Here is a 15,617-nt window from a genome sequence, read left to right as displayed (position 1 = left end):
CAAGGAATTCACCTACCATTCAATGAAATCATTGCAGATGGTGCAGAGGTTTGTGTACAAGATTGTCCTTTATAAGAGCAACAACAAAAAATAGAAACTCATCTGTGTATTACAAATTGTGGCACACAATAAATGGTGGCGGACCGCTATACTGATGACACAGGTCAGTCTTCATGAGATGACGCTGCAGAGGAAGCATGTTGCAAATCTGTGCAGGACACTCAGGGTGGCCCCACAACAGAAGGGCCTGGAGCACTTATTCCTTCAGCGCTGCACTGAAGTCTGTCACTGGGAACGGCTCTTTATGAAGGGAGCCACCTCAACTAAGACTATAGAACATACACTTTTAAATGACCGATGCTTACCTCAGGGTGGCATGAGTACAGGTGCATTTCTGTGCATTTCCGAGTTTTCGACATGGACTATGTGTTATTGTTCAGCTATATATTCCAGGCCCTTTCCACTCTATCTCCTCGCTATTCTTTGAACACACCAGGCGCATTTCTCCCTCAGGCATTTGCACTTGCCTTCCGTTCCCTCTATCTGGAGCCTTCTTCCCTGAACACCAGCAACCCCCACTCTCACCAACTTCAGGTCTTTGCTGAAACGTCCCCTCCTGGGGGAGCCCTCCTCAGATCCACCCTATTTAAAGTATAATTTAAAATACAACACCCGCTCTCCTAGCACACCCAACCCCTTCCCTGCTTCCTGTTTGCCATAGCACTTGTCCCTACCTCACATACTGTGCATTTTACTTCTTTACTTATCTATTGTCTGTCTTCACCCTTTAGAATATAAAATCCCTAAGAACTGGGCTTTTGTCTGTTTTGTTCACTGCTGCATCTGCAGCACCTAGAACAGCTGAGTGATGGTCTAAGGTGTTCTAAGCACATAGTAGGTGCCTAACAAATAGTTGAAGAAATGAATAAATGCATGGACAAGACCATTTCATCTCTGAGCTCCTGCCAGGTTATCTGTTAGGGGTAGGAGTGGGTACAGGTGTGGGGCAGGAAGTAGGAGATAGCAGCAGGAGATGGGGCTTCCCCGGGAAGGAAGGGGCTCTAGACGATGCCAACCTGTGCCAAACAGTAGCCCAGATAACAGGTTCACTGTGACATTAGGGTCAGGTGGCAAAGGATTTCTGATGTGGCCCCCAGATTGAGAGCAGCAATATGGCCAAGCATGGGCAGAGGGAAACAAATCAAGAAACCAACCTTTCGGGTCGGCCGAGTAGCGCGTTGGTTAAGCGCTGGCTTGGGACGCCAGCACTGAGCAGCAGGGCCCCGGTTCAGATCCCACATGAGGGCCAGTGACACTGCGCCCTCTACAGCTAAGATGGTGAACAACAGCTCGACCTGGAGCTGGGCTGCCATGAGTTGCCAGCGACGGCGTAGGCTGCAGCCCCTGCTGCAGTGGGCTGCCATAAGCTACCTTGAGTGGCCGGCAGCAGGCGTGAGATGCCATGAGCTGCTGTCTAGAGGCCAGCGACCAATCTGCCTCACCTGGAAAGAGCGCAATGATCACAATACCAACATGGGCCAGTGAAGCAACGTCCTCCACAACTAGACTGAAGAATAAAAAGGACAACAACTTGTCTGTTCCCCTCCCCCAATTCCCCAATAAAATCTTAAAAAAAAAAAAGAAACCAACCTTTCACACAAAACACTCAGATTTTGAGAACACTCAGAAAGAGGTGAAAGCTGTTCTCAAATACGCAATGGGTTACAAGCCGCAAGAAGGTGGTACTAAGGGGTTGAACTAGGGCTAATGAGAAGTTATAAGAACTCCTATGTTGGTTTGATCTCCCTCATCAGCCCCCACGAGAACTGTCCCAACAATGGCCAGAGCCCACCATTCACTTACCTATGGGTTGAACGTCTAATCAGTATATTCAACAGTTATCTATTAAGTGTGTTTAACTCTGCCAAGTGCTGTGCTCAGCACTGTGAAAGCAATGGAGCCTAACATTATTCAAATAAATAAATACACATATGATACAATTAGAAATTGTGAGGCACAAAACCGGATTACAGAGAGGCCTTCCTCAGACAGGGGGTCAGGAGGCCTCTCTAGGGCCTCCTAGAAATTTGAGGGAGCCCTGAATGGCGAGCACGCCTCCAGCCTGTGAGATCAGGGGAAGCGCCCAGGGCAGAGGGAGCATGGAGTGGTGCGCTAGGATTGGCAGGGGCCTCAGTGTACATTGGAGGAACACAAGGCCCAGAGACGGGGAGTGACTTGCCCACGGACACACAGCAAGTCGGTGGAGCCGTCGAGGGGTGGAGGAGCAGCCGAGTCTCCCGTGCCATCTCCTGGAAGCCAAACACCCGCTTCATAACCTGACCACTAGCTGTGAGCCAGAAGCAAGAGTAGTGTGGCTGCCGGTGGAGCGAACTGCAGCGGGACCCCCGGAGGGGTGGGGAAAGGGGCAGGGGCGGCCCGATGACGTCATTTCCGGGGTCGGGGGTATATAAGCAGGGCGCGCGCGAGCGCTGCTGCTGCTGCTGCTGCTGCTGAAGTGTCCGAACTCAGTGCAGCGAGGCTGGTGGGCGGACCGACAGACGGAAGTACACTGAGACGCTGCGACCCCCATCCCTGCACCAACGCCGCGGTAACCCGCCTTGCCCCGCCGGTCCAGCCACCCCTCGCTCGGGTGCCCGCGGTGTCCAGCCCCAGACCTCCAGCTGCTCGGCGCCCCGGGCTCGCCATGCGCTCCGCCGCTGTCCTGGCGCTTCTACTCTGCGCCGAGCAAGGTGAGCGAGCGCGGAGTCTCGGGGGAGAGGGCCCTGGGTCCCACTGCCCATCCCTGCCTGCTCTTGTCCCGCCTGCCCTGAGGTCCAGGCACCACGCAGCGCTGCGCGCCCCTCCAGACCTCTCCTCCGGCACGGCGAGTTTTCAGCACCGCGGACAGCGCCTCCGCCTCCCTCCTGACCCCGCAAAGCGTCCTCAGCTCAGAACCGGCAGACAGGACTCTTTGGGGACGACTCCCAACCCCGCGAGGCAGGGCCCCCTGGTGCCTGCACCTCATGTCTGGGCTCGGCGTCTGGGCTGTATCAGGGCCAGCGCCGGCTCCGTGCCCTGGCTGGCCAAGGTCATCAGGGGAGATGGGAGGGCTGCTGCTAGCTCCCCTTCTCGCCTCTATCCCTTTTCCATCCTCCCGCTCTCCCTGTCTGTCTGCTCTTGACTTCTACCTCTCAGTATCCCTTTCGCAGTCCTCCTCCTCCATCTCTTTTTCCTCACCTCTGGGAACTCTCCCTGCATTCTTCCCCAACCCCAATCCTGTTCAGCCCTTGGCCTTGTTTTCACAACACTTGCTTTCAGCTCCCACGGCCACCCCCAGAGCAGGCGCTTTCCCAAAGGGGAGGGTTAAGGCTTTCAGTGCAGCCTCTGGGAGACACCCCCTTGAAGCAGCAGCCAGGGAATAGAAACAAAACCAGCCCCGGCATCTAATTTGGGTGGGGGCAGTTTTGAGGGGGAGCACAGGGGTGAATGGGCCCCCGATGAGCCTGGTCAGGAAGGGATGGGCTCTCCCCTGAGAGCAGAGAAGTGACCCCAGGTCTCTCTTTTTCTTTCCAGTCATTGCCCTCCCTGTGAATAGCCCTATGAATAAAGGGGACACAGAGGTAAGGAGGGGTACGGGGATGCCCCAGGATGGGGGGTAAGAGGCCCCAGTGGATGGCTCACATCCAGTTCTTGGGCAGCTGCAGGAATGAGTTTGGCATAAAGCCAAGAGTCAGCACTGCGGCTGCTGAGCCTGGGGATGGCTTGCAAAAGAAGATATCAAAGATTGCTTGATTGTCCTGCCGTCCTGCTGGGGGCACTTCCCCAGCTTCCTCTGAGCTGAGTCTGCAGCCCGGTGGGGCCTATGTCTTGCTTCCTGAGCCCACTGCCTTAAATATTCCAAATCTGGCATGCCCACCGAGGGCTGCTGGGGGGCTGCTCTGGTTGTAGTTGTCCACAGACCTTTGAGAATGGTCTTCACCTGCCTAGCTCTGGCCTCTCCCTTTGCTACTATTCCCCTCCCCCTGAGTATCTGTCAACAATACTCCACCCCCACCCCACAGGCACTCAAGCCCTAGCTCTCCCAACGGGCCACAATGAAAACACTCTTGGTCATGGCTGCTGCACCCAGGGTCCTGGCCAGTTAGCACTGATGGTGGATGTCACCCAGGAAAGGGACTTAGGAGACACTAGTGGAGGGTTCTGTAGCCAGCAAGAGACACTCCATGTTGGGTGTACACTTGAAATTTGTTCGTGTCTGAGGTGAGGCTGTTTTTCTAGTCTCTGGTGCTCACAGATAACCCCACTTGAGAGTCAGAGAAATTTCTACTCCCCACCTTTCCAGGAGCTGTTTTCTTCCATTCCAGGGAGGCTATGGTGAAAAACCAAAGCATCAAAGCAATTTCAACCTCAATTTGCTCAATTATATTTCCTATTCGTTAGTTGCAGACAGGCCTGTATTTAAACCTCTACCATTCATTGTAGCTGTGTGGTCTTGGAGAAATTGCCTGACTTCTCTGAGCTTCTTCTTTTCCAATCTCTAATAATATTTCCCTTGAGGGGAGTTGTGAGGAGTAGGAATCATAGATGTCAGGTGCCTGGCACACAGTCCTCAATAAACAGGCACTGTTATTTCTAGAGCTTCCCTTCTTGGTCTCCCCATTGTTCTTGGGACCCATATTCCATTCCTGTCTCCCAGAATGCATCCTCATGGACTGGTGGTTATTCTGATATTCCCAGGCAAGGTCTGGGGTTGCAGGGAGACAGAGGTCAGGCTGCAGGGCCCTCCTTGCCAGGCCCCTTAGGAGAGACACTTTGGTTACCATGCTGTACTCAGGAGCCTGGGGTCAGGGCACCAGAACGGCTGGTAAGACCTGACTGTTCCATCGTAGGGTGCAGTGACAACTGTAGAGCTTATTTGCCAGTTTGCTGTTCTGGATTCTTGGACGGGTTGCCTTGGCAGCCCATAGACACAGCCTTCCACCCCCTCTCCCCGTACCAGTATTGCCTGATGCACGTCTGACACCTCCTGCTCTTCTGCCTGGCTCTAGACAGCTGAAGCAGGCTGGGAGTTGTGTATCCCTCCCTGGGTGTGTGTGGCACTTCATGCTTTATAGAGTGTTTTCCCATCTATGCCTTTTCATCCCGGGAGGGGAGTTGGGACGTTCTTCTCACTTCCATTTTACAAATAAGGAAACTGAGAGGCTCAGAGAGGTCAAGTCGCCTCTCTGAGACAACACAACTAGGACACCTCATTACAGTTGGCGCCATCTTCAAATACCCACTGATCAGGTGCCTGATTATCCACAGTCCCTCGCTGGGCAGTGGACAAGACTTTCAGGATATGGCTGCTGTTGGCCTGGAACGGACACCCAGAGGTGGCCTATGTGTCCCCATATCCAGCCAGGGGATTTCTCCCCTGAGTGAATATGGAGCCAGACCATGAGGCCGTCACTTCCTACTTGTGACAACACCGTGGATGTTAGGAGACAGTGATCCAAGTCCTGTTTCCAGACAGGGTAGAGCCAGGGGAGGTCTTTGTTCTCCTCTGGGCAGTCCAGAAAGGCTTCCTGGAGACAGCTCACCTTTGAGGCATCTGCAAGACTCAAGTACAGTAATACCTTGGTTTGCGAGCATAATTCGTTCTGGAAACAAACTACTCATATTGCAAGACATCGCTCGTTTACCAAGTTAAAACGTATTAGAAACGTTTGCTCGTCTTGCGGAGCACTCGCAAACCAAGTTACTCGCAAACCAAGGTTTTACTATACTTTGGCAAGACATACGTCTGATGCCCGGGAGCAGCTTCCGCATCTATAGAGAATCACTTGGGGGATGAGAAGGTCCTAATTCTCTCTGATGCTCAGTTGCTTCCTTTCAATCAGAGCATGAAAAGGTGGGGTCCTCCACGTCACCTGGTCCAGTCTGCCATTGATATTGTTAAAGAGATCAAGATCCAGAGAGGTTGAATGTCTTGCCAAAGGTCACACAGTGAGCTAGGGACATGCCAAGACCAGATGCAGCTCTCCTAATACCCCGTGGTACCCATCCCCACCTTAGAGGGGCACCTGCTGGGCAGGTGATTGGAGTACCTGGCACACGAGAAGCACCATATAAGGCTTTTATCATTGCTATTATTGTCTGGCTGAGAAAGCAGAGCCGTGCCCCTGAGCCAGGCATCCATGGACTCCCGAAGACAAAAGCAAATGCCCTTTGTCCTCATTAGAAATTTGTGCTGGAGCCTTCAGGGCCTGAGTCCCGTGCCCAAACCCGCCCCAACCTGCCCTCCTCTCTTCCCAGGTGATGAAGTGCATCGTTGAGGTCATCTCCGACACGCTCTCCAAGCCCAGTTCCATGCCTGTGAGCCAGGAGTGTTTCGAGACACTCCGAGGAGGTATGGGCCCGGCTGGGGGTGAGGGGCTGCTGTCTGCTGGGCCGAGAGGTTAGGGCATGGGTTTGATGGAATGGAACAATTTAATTCAATAGCCACTGACCAAGTGCCTGCCTTGTCCATGCCTCTGCCTCAGTCTGAGTGGCATAGGAAGATGAAGGGGTCACAGGCCCTATGCACTTGGAGCTTACCGACTAGCAGAGGGGACTGATATGAACACAGTTGGCTATGATTCTGGGCAGAATGAACCCAGGGCTTGAACAGTAAGCCACCAGAATGTGAGCTCCCTGTGGACAAGGATTTTGTGTGCTATGTCCCCATGCCAGGAACAGCTGCTGGCACCTGGTAGATACCCTATAGATATGTGGTGAATGCAGGAGCATTGGGGTTGGACGTTAAGAGAAAAGTTGGAAACCAATAGGAAGAAAAATGATGAAAGGGGTCCCAGGTGGAGCTGACAGCACAAGCAAAGGCATGGAGCTGGGGAGCCGCGTTGTGTCTGGAGACAGTCCTACCTCCCCGCAGGGCTGCCATAGCCGCCAAGGTCTGGGCACTGGGACAGTGGCTGACCTTTCTGATGTAGCAGAAAACTGATTGACGCCTTGGAAAGGAGGTCATTTCAAAAGTGTTATCTCAAGACCCAATCTTGCCGCTGCCACCCAGGTTTTGAGTTTCCAGCACAAAGTCCTGTGCTCAGCTGAAAATATTGATGGCAATCTTTCTCTGGAAATGAACCATAATGACTCTCCTTCACCGCAGATGAACGGATCCTCTCAATCCTGCGACATCAGAATTTGCTGAAAGAGCTCCAAGACCTTGCTCTCCAAGGTATTTCCAGCCACTGCACGTGAATCTGGATCAATTCCAGGGACTGAGAGTCAGGAAATCAGGGTGGAAGGTCGAGCAGGTCCTGTTTGTCTCTGAGTGCCTTCCAGCTACAGAGTGGGAAGGTGGGGTCCTCCACACCACCTGGTCCCATGTGCCATTGATATTGTTAGAGATCAAGGCCCAGAGAGGTTAAGTGTCTTGCCCAAGGTCACACAGTGAGTTAGGGACATACCAAGATGAGATGCATCTCTCCTAACACCCCCATGGTCTCAGGGGTTCAGACACTGCCAAGGGGGCACTTTCAAGACTAGATGGCAGAGAGGATATTTTTCCTCTGGGCATACTCCCTTGCCCACAAGCACTGTGTCAGGCTCCTCTGGCCGTTCCACAGACTCTCATTATGAGGGAAAAACATCATCACCAGCGACAAGGTTGGCCTGGGCAAGGGGCCGTCTTCAGGAACCAGGCACAGGTGGGGACAGTCAGAGGAGGCAGCCTGAGGCTGATGCGGGGAGAGAGGCCTCTGCATCGGGGCAGCAGGTGCCCACCCTGGGCTTGGATTCAGGCACATGCTTGGCTTTCTCCCAAGGGCCTGGATTTATGGGCTCCAGGGGAGCAGGGGTTGCCTGAATCAAGAACCCCCATGAGAGGACAAGCAGTCACGGTTACCTACCAGCCAGGTCCTGAGGGGCCCCTGCCTCTGGGACCCTCTGCTCCTCTGAGCCTTTGTTGCTCTGTGAGGCAGCACACAAGGCTCATTCTCATTTCCTAGGTGAGAAACAGTCTGGAGGGGTGGTATGGCCACCTGATAGACCCCAGCTGGAAGGGGGCGGGGCAAACCACCCTTCCCCCATCCCCAAGCTCTCACTCCCTCAGTCTCTCATCGGGCAGGGCGGGAACATGACATGCCCAGTGCGGAGATGAGGAAATGCAGGCCTTCACTGGTAGGCACAGAGGCCGGCTCAGACCAAATGGCGCTTTTCTCTCCTTTTCTCACACCAGGTGCCAAGGAGAGGGCCCATGAGCAAAAGAAACACAGCAGCTTTGAAGATGAACTCTCGGAGGTTCTCGAGAAGCACAACAGCCAGGCCGAGCTAAAGGGTCAGTGCCGGCCAGTCTGGCCAGAGACCAGGGGAGGGAGGATGTAATGACAGTGCTTATGACAGACTGAGGGGTCCTAGGAGGCAGGCGCCCCCCACCTGCACGCCCTATAAGGTAGCCATTATTTCCTGCCATTTACAAATGGGGGAAACGGAGTCTCAGAGAAGTACCTTGTCTAAGGCATAACAGGAGATGTGAAGCTGGGTCTGTCCCATCTGCCCCCCACAGGGGCCAACACTCCAGGGGCTGGGACCTCAATGGTCTTCCATGTGGGGCTGAGAGGGAAGCCTGCCCAGGTACCCTCATACTGGCCTGGGCTGTCACCCCAGTGGCTGCTTGGGGCATGGCATGGACTCCCACATCTGGCTCCATGGGAAAGTGTCTGGATGACTATGGATGTCTGCCATGGGCTGCGGAAGGGGGAATCGTGTGTGTGTGTGTGTGTGTGTGTGTGTGTGTGTGTGTGTGTGTGTGTGTGTACAAAGAGCACCCCGCACTTGGCCTTTGGAAGCTTGGGTTCAAGGCTCAGCCCTACAGACTGCGTGAGCATGATGGGCCTCCTTACCTTTGTGAGAATCAGTTTGAGTTTCTGTAACTGGGATGGGAGCACTTTCACTTAGAGTCCTGGAGTGAAATGGTGGGGTGTTCTAGGTAGTGCTTTGTTCTACAGCAGCCATGCTAGGGATGGAAGGGTCTTTTACAGGCGCAAGAAAATACCTTTCAATGAAACTCTACAAATACTGAGGAATTGAGCACCTTCCCAGGACACTCAAGACAGAGAAGCCCCATGTGGAAGGGAGAATGAAGTCACAGTAATGGTGCCTCTTACACAGAGAGGTTAAGGGACTTGCCCAAGATCACACAGCCATTCAGCTGATGTCCTAATTTTCAATTCAGAGCTCAATCTTCTAGGGTCATTTTCAAGCTTTTTTTTTTTTTTTTTAAATCACATCCTTCTTTAAGAGGTAGAATTACAAAGAAAGAAACACAATCCAGATGTGCTCAGGTCGGGCCGGCCGAGTGGCTCAGTTGGTTAAGAGCTCGCTCAAGAGTTTGAGCTCTGAGCAACAGCGGTTCGAGTCCAGCCCGAGCTGAGCAGCCGCTGAGCTGCCAACAGGTAGCAGGATGGCTCAGCTAAAAAAAAAAAAAAAAAATTTCCATCAGATGTGCTCAGGTCAAACCCAGACATGGACAGGGAACCCCTAATTCTGCCACGGGTGTCTTAGGCGGGGCTTGTGGGAAGCGAAGAGATACAATGACTAAGATCTGAAATTGGGCTCTGGGGAGTCTCTGCATGCAGCCTGGTCCTCAGGGCTTGACTCTGTTCTGTTGTTTCTGTAGAGGGGACAGGAGAGGTGCCCTCCAAGGACACTGCAGAGAAAAGAGGGGACTCTAACGAGGCGGAGGACAATGGCGAAGATACGGATGGAGCCAGGCCCCAGGCCTCCGCAGAGCCCGGGCAGGGGTCCGAGGTGGAGGAGGACAACCCGGCCCCAGGGGAAGAGGAGGAGGCTGCCAACACCCACCCTCCAGCCAGCCTCCCCAGCCAGAAACACCCAGGCCCACAGGCCGAGGGGGACAGCGAGGGCCCCTCCCAGGGTCTGGGGGACAAAGAGAAGAGCCTGGGTGCAGAGCAACGACAGCAGGCAGAGAGAGAGGAGGAGGAGGAGGAGGACACAGAGGCTGGAGAGAAGGCTGCCCCCGAGGAAGAAGGCCCCACCGCAGTCCTTAACCCCCACCCGAGCCTCGGCTACAAGGAGGCCCAGAGCAGTGAGAGTACGTATGACGTCTGAGACCTCAACAAGTGTGTAGGAGAGCGGGACGGATGGGAGGTGGACCTCATCCATGATCTCATTCCACCGTCACAACCACCCTGAAAGTAGACATTACCTCCATTTTCAGATGGGCAACAAAGGCTTGGAGAGGTTAAGTAATTTGCCCAAGGTCACACAGCTAAATTGTAGTAAAAGCTGAGATCCCAGCCCAGGTTTGTCTGACTCCAGAACCATGCATCTCCACTATTCCACACAGACCCTCTACCCCCCCAACCCGGGAAGCTAGAGGGGCTTAGTAGGGTAGGTGGGTAGGCTTTGGGAATTGAGGGACAGCATGACAGGTGGGAGCAGGCTTGTCTGGGGACAACTGTCAGCTTCAACCAGGGTTTAGAAGGGGCGCTGGCTCCCTGAGGGCCTTGTCAGGGTCTTTCCTCCCAGCCTAGCTAGGTGACCCCTGAATCAGGGGGTTCTGGGGTGAGAGAGATAAAGGAAGAGGCAGGCTCCAGCCAACCCATCCCTCTGAGCTTTGAGAGGGTCTAGCAAAGTATGGTGTCGATATGGCTTTTTCCCTCCAAGTAGAACCCATTGTAGAAAGGCGGGGCTGGACCTTGAGTGCGGGGTCTGTGGTCCAGCGGTGGCCACAGAGAGGTCCCTGGGGAGTGGCAGGGACAGGGAGGGTGCAGTCCCTCCCTCATCTGCTCTTGTCCACCACCTGCTCCAGGTTGGTCCGAGGCTACGGCTGCAGATGGAGCCGGGAAGACCGGGGCTGAGGAAGCTCAGCCCCCCAAGGGGCAGGAGGAGGAGGAGACGGCAGGGGCCCCCCCAGGCCTCTTCCGGGGCGGGAAGAGCGGGCAGCTGGAGCAGGCGGAGGAGGAGCGGCTCTCCGAGGAGTGGGAGCACGCCAAGCGATGGAGCAAGATGGACCAGCTGGCCACGGAGCTGACGGCCGAGAAGCGGCTGGAGCGGGAGGACGAGGACGACGACCCTGACCGCTCCATGAAGCTCTCCTTCCGGGCCCAGGGCTACGGCTTCCGGGGCCCCGGGATGCAGCTGCGGCGAGGCTGGCGGCCGTCCTCCCGGGAGGACAGTGTTGAGGCGGGCCTGCCCCTCCAGGTGCGTGGCTTCCCCGAGGAGAGGAAAGAGGAGGAAGGCAGCGCCAACCGCAGGCCGGAGGTTGGTACAGGGTGGGAGCCAGCCCCAGGGGTGCCGGCCCAGCCGGGGGAGGAGGGGCAGCTGCACCCAGATGTGTCCCCTGCCCCACTGGGCGGACACGGTCCCCTTGGAGTCTGGGACTGGAGAGACAGACAGGGGGCTCTGGGATGCTCCCCAAAGGCCTGGGCTTGGGGCAGAGCTAGAAAGGGGTAGGAAAAAGGCAGGGAGGGGAGGGGACCCCGGCTCCCCGAGGGCACCCAGCAGGGAGGCGGGAAACAGGAAGTGTGCAGATCAGCGCAGGGAAGCTGGAGAAGTGATAAGTTGAGCCAGTCCCCGGAGGCGCTGGGCGAGGACTTGGTCCTGAAGGCAACAGGGAGCCTCTGCGGGTTTAGGGGCAGGACAAGGGAGTGATGGGTGCAGCCTGCCGCGTTGGATGGAGAGCTTGGAAACTACAGGACCTGGTGGGGACTGGCCTAGGAGGACCGTTTGCTGCCTGGGGGACCCAAGCCCAGGGCACCATTGGCCCCAAGAGCTGGGAGGGCATGAGCGGAGGGGACATTAAGGGAGAGCTGGCATCCTGGGAAGACCCTGCGTTTGGCGTAGCCGGGTCCTAGCCTGGACCCCAGGCAGCCCCGGCACACCCTCCTCTCCAGGTTCAGGCCCTGCCTCCCACCTCCAGTGGCAGAGGGGGTGGGGGCGCGCCAGCTGGACCTATGGGCGTGGTCGTGAATGGGTCAGGGGAAGCAGGTGGGTGCCAGAAAACCTGGATTCTGCCTCCTCCTAGCTGTGTGACCTCAAGCAGGTCACTCGCCTTCTCTGAGCCTCAACGCTTCCCCATTTCTGAAATGGGGGTAAGGAATCCTTTCTGCTCACCTCATTGCCGTGATCGGAACACATGCAAGTTTGAAAGCCTGGCCGTGCCCAGGGCCATTTGGAAAGCTCAATGGGGTGCACACGCAGCCCCATAGGAGGGGCTGGCATAGGAGCTGGGGTCCCTGGCAGGCTGGCAACACCAGCTGAGGAGGTCTTGAGGAGTCTGTGGATCAAGCCTCAACTGAGGAGGTCTTGAGGAGTCTGTGGTTCAAGCCTCTGCGCCCAGCTGGGAATCGGGGCCCTATGGGGGGCCGGGACCTGTTCGAGGCCCTGGCCCCAGTACTCTTCTCTGCTCGCTCAGAAGAGAATGTGGCCCCTTCCTGGGATCCCCAACCCTCTCTCTGGGTCTGGGCAGCTAGAGAGGAAGCCAGCTCTTTCTTGGCAGCTGGAGCTGGAAGAGGTCAGCGTCCTCAGGAGACTGAGGGTGTGGGGCTACAGGAAGCAGCAACGTGTTCCCCACCCCCAGCTTTCCGACCCAGGACAAGGCTGGGCACTTTTGATCACCCCCTTCCCCACCCACAGAGGCTGTAGAGTGAGGTGCCCTGAGATGCCTGCCAGCTTCCCTTCTCTACAAGCAGGGGGAGCCCTGGACTTCAGGGCAGAGAAATGGGGACCCCAGAGTCGTGTGGGCCTCCTCCACCCAGCCCAAGGGTCTTCTTAGAAAACCGCCCTAGCATCACAGAACGCATGCCCCAGGGGCTACTCCCACACAGAAGGCTCTGGGGTCCCTATTTCCATGGCAACCACTGTCCATCTGTTCAAACTGGGCCCCAGGTGCGGCTCAGTGCTGTCCTAGGGATGAGGCTGCCTTCCGCAACCTGGCATCCGGCAGGGACCCCAGGAAGACCACCTCTCCCAGGTCAAGGCCAGGAAGTGGCCTTCCCCAACTCCTGTTCTGAGTCCAAGGGCATGTTCTCGTGGGTGGGAGTTCCAGCTCCGGGGTCTGGAAGCTTCCCAAGGCTAGGGCCCAGAACAGGGCTCACAGAATATGCCCCCGAATCACTCTATCAACCAGAACTCGCCCTCCCATCCCCCCACCCCCCACCCCATCCCATGGGACCAAGGATTGAGGCCCAGCCATAGGCACGTAGATGAGGGGAAGCTCTCACAGCCTCTAGCCTGCGATACAGGCTCAAGCCGCTCAGACAGGAAGCCCAGGCCTGGCCTCACCCTGGGAGCCATCGTCAGCCTAGGCCTGGGGTGCGGGGTGCTGGAGGAATGCTGACGGGCACCCGAGGCCTCGTTTTCCACATACCTGCCTGGAGCCATTCGGGAGGCAGCGGGCCTGGATAAGAGGCCACCAGGGGCAGCGAAGGGTCAGGACCTCAGTCCCACCCACATTCTTGTGCACAATACTCCTCAGAGCAGCCCAGCACGGTGGTATCACTGTCCCCATGGCATGTAGAGGCCCCTGAGGCTCAGTGAGGCAAAGCTACGTGTCCAAGGCCACACAGCTAGTCTGGCTGCACAGTCCACGATGCTGGCGCAGGCTCCCGGGGCCAGTCCCTGTGTGACCCTTGATGTTCTCTCTTCTAGGACCAGGAACTGGAGAGCCTGTCGGCCATAGAGGCAGAGCTGGAGAAGGTAGCCCACCAGCTGCAGGCCCTGCGGCGGGGCTGAGGCGCCAGCTGGCCCTGCCAGCCGGGACCCCGAGGAACCCTGTGGTCCTGGCCAGCCGGCCTGGGCGCTGCTTCCGGTAGGGAGGTTGCCCCAGCCCGCCCAAGCCCAGGCCACCCCGTTGCCTCCTGCTCCTTTTCCTCCTGCTCTTGACCCCAGTGTGCCCCTGCGCAGGGCAGACCCCCACAACTTTAAATTATCCTCTCACTGAACACAGGAAGCTTCTAGAAAGCTTCCCTTCCACCATCAGAACCATTGGGCACAACTGTAATAAGCTCTGGCCTTTTGGTGAAAGCCGAGAACTCCTGACTGTAATATATTCTGTACAAAATTTATCAAAGGAAAAATAAACCTGCTCTGAGCTCTTTCCTGTTTCGTTGGACTTCTCCCCTCTTGACTCAGAGTGGGGTAGGATGGACTGGATTCGGGCAAAGGGACCAGGGGAGGCTCAGGCACCCTGGGGCGACTCCTTTCTGGGCCACTCCCCAACCACGGGATCTTGGGCAAGTGACTTTGCATCTCTGAGCATCTATTTTCTCATCTGTAAAATGGGGTGATGTCTGCCTCAGTGTGTGGGAGTTAAACATGCAAACGGGCTCCCAGGTTCCTTTGTCTTCCCCAGATCCCAGCTACACCTGAGCTGAGCCATGCAAGGCGGGGCCAGTTTGGGAAACAGCCTCTGCTCTCTGTGGTGCTGGGTAAGGGCCAATAACCCTGGGATGGTGCCTACCACCAAGGTCACAGGGCCCCTTGGCTCACATCTGCCACCCCCTCTGACCTGGTACGTGCACAGGACTTGGGCAGCTAGAGTTCTTGCTCACTTCACGGTTCACCAGACCACGGCAGGTCTCAGTCTCAGCTTTGAGGAAACTGAGGCTCACAAGGTGAAATGACTCATTACTCACAGGTAGGGGTGATATCCAAAACATGTAACTATGGGGACTGTGGGATCACACAATCAGAATGGACTGGGCTGCTGTGCTGGACCCGTGCAGACCAGCCGAAGGTCAGGGCCAGTCACTCAGGCTACTTTGGACCTGGTAGGCCTGGGCATGCAGAGATGGCCGGGACAAACCCTGACTTCAAGAAGCCCACTGTCCAGAAATGTGGGTTTTACTGGGCTGGCCGAGTGGCTCAGTTGGTTAAGAGCTCGCTCAAGAGTGCAAGCTCTGAGCAACAGGGTTGCTGGTTCGATTCCTGGCCCAAGCTGAGCTGCTGCTGAACTGCCAACAGGTGGCAGGATGGCTCAGCTTAAAAAAAAAAATCAGAAATGTGGGTTTTGATGTGAGACTTGAGTTGGAATCCCCGGCTCTCTTGGAGCCCGTTTCCTCATCTGTACAATGGGGGATCATACTATCTCCTCACCAGATTACGATGAGGACTTGAGGGGCTCAGACAGCCTGGATCAGAAAACCACTATGATGACATGAGGAGTCTTGGCACCTCTGGGCCTCTCATGTGAGGGGCGAGGGGACCGCCCACTGCTGCTGATGCCCAACGCCCAAAGCAGAGGGACAGCCTTCAGGGAGCTGTTGCTATTAGGTGTTTATTTTCTCACGTTTCAGAGACAGGTTGGCCCTCCGTCCCCAACAGTTACAGAAACAAACACAATGCTGTGTTCCACCAGTTGGTGAGGTATCAAACATCCGCTACCAACACTAGTTAGCAAATAGAACATGCGGCATCTTGTCCCTGAAATAACCCAAACACAGGCCACCTGCGCTGTCATAACCCCATGGAGCAAATACGCAACCAATTCAAGGGCCCGTGGACAAAGCTTCTTAGTTTTACAGAAGCCATGCTTTTATAGATGGTGTATTTGCGCGCACTTGTGTGTGTGCGCACGTGCGTGTGTATTCATATAAACATTATGTATGTGTATG

The 15,617-nt window shown here is 55.8% G+C and overlaps 1 protein-coding gene across 2 annotated transcripts; it reads left to right on the top strand.

Moving 5' to 3' along the window:
- The first annotated feature begins 2,473 nt into the window (after positions 1 to 2,473).
- Positions 2,474 to 14,109, top strand: CHGA (chromogranin A). Of its 2 annotated transcripts, none has more exons than XM_019632917.1 (8): positions 2,474 to 2,750; positions 3,574 to 3,620; positions 6,298 to 6,391; positions 7,148 to 7,216; positions 8,219 to 8,317; positions 9,659 to 10,093; positions 10,814 to 11,205; positions 13,654 to 14,109. In XM_019632917.1, the coding sequence occupies exons 1-8, from the start codon at positions 2,705 to 2,707 to the stop codon at positions 13,735 to 13,737; spliced, it is 1,266 nt and encodes a 421-aa protein (XP_019488462.1). In that variant the 5' UTR covers positions 2,474 to 2,704; the 3' UTR covers positions 13,738 to 14,109. The 2 variants fall into 2 exon arrangements, with proteins under 2 accessions (XP_019488462.1, XP_019488461.1); XM_019632916.1 differs by having other exon boundaries at positions 10,814 to 11,265.
- Positions 14,110 to 15,617: the final 1,508 nt, after the last annotated feature.

This window comes from Hipposideros armiger, unplaced genomic scaffold (assembly GCF_001890085.2).
Source record: "Hipposideros armiger isolate ML-2016 unplaced genomic scaffold, ASM189008v1 scaffold_1195, whole genome shotgun sequence".
Lineage (NCBI taxonomy): Eukaryota > Metazoa > Chordata > Mammalia > Chiroptera > Hipposideridae > Hipposideros > Hipposideros armiger.
The sequence above is the reverse complement of the archived record's forward strand: the minus strand, read 5'-3'. Positions and strand labels throughout refer to the sequence as shown.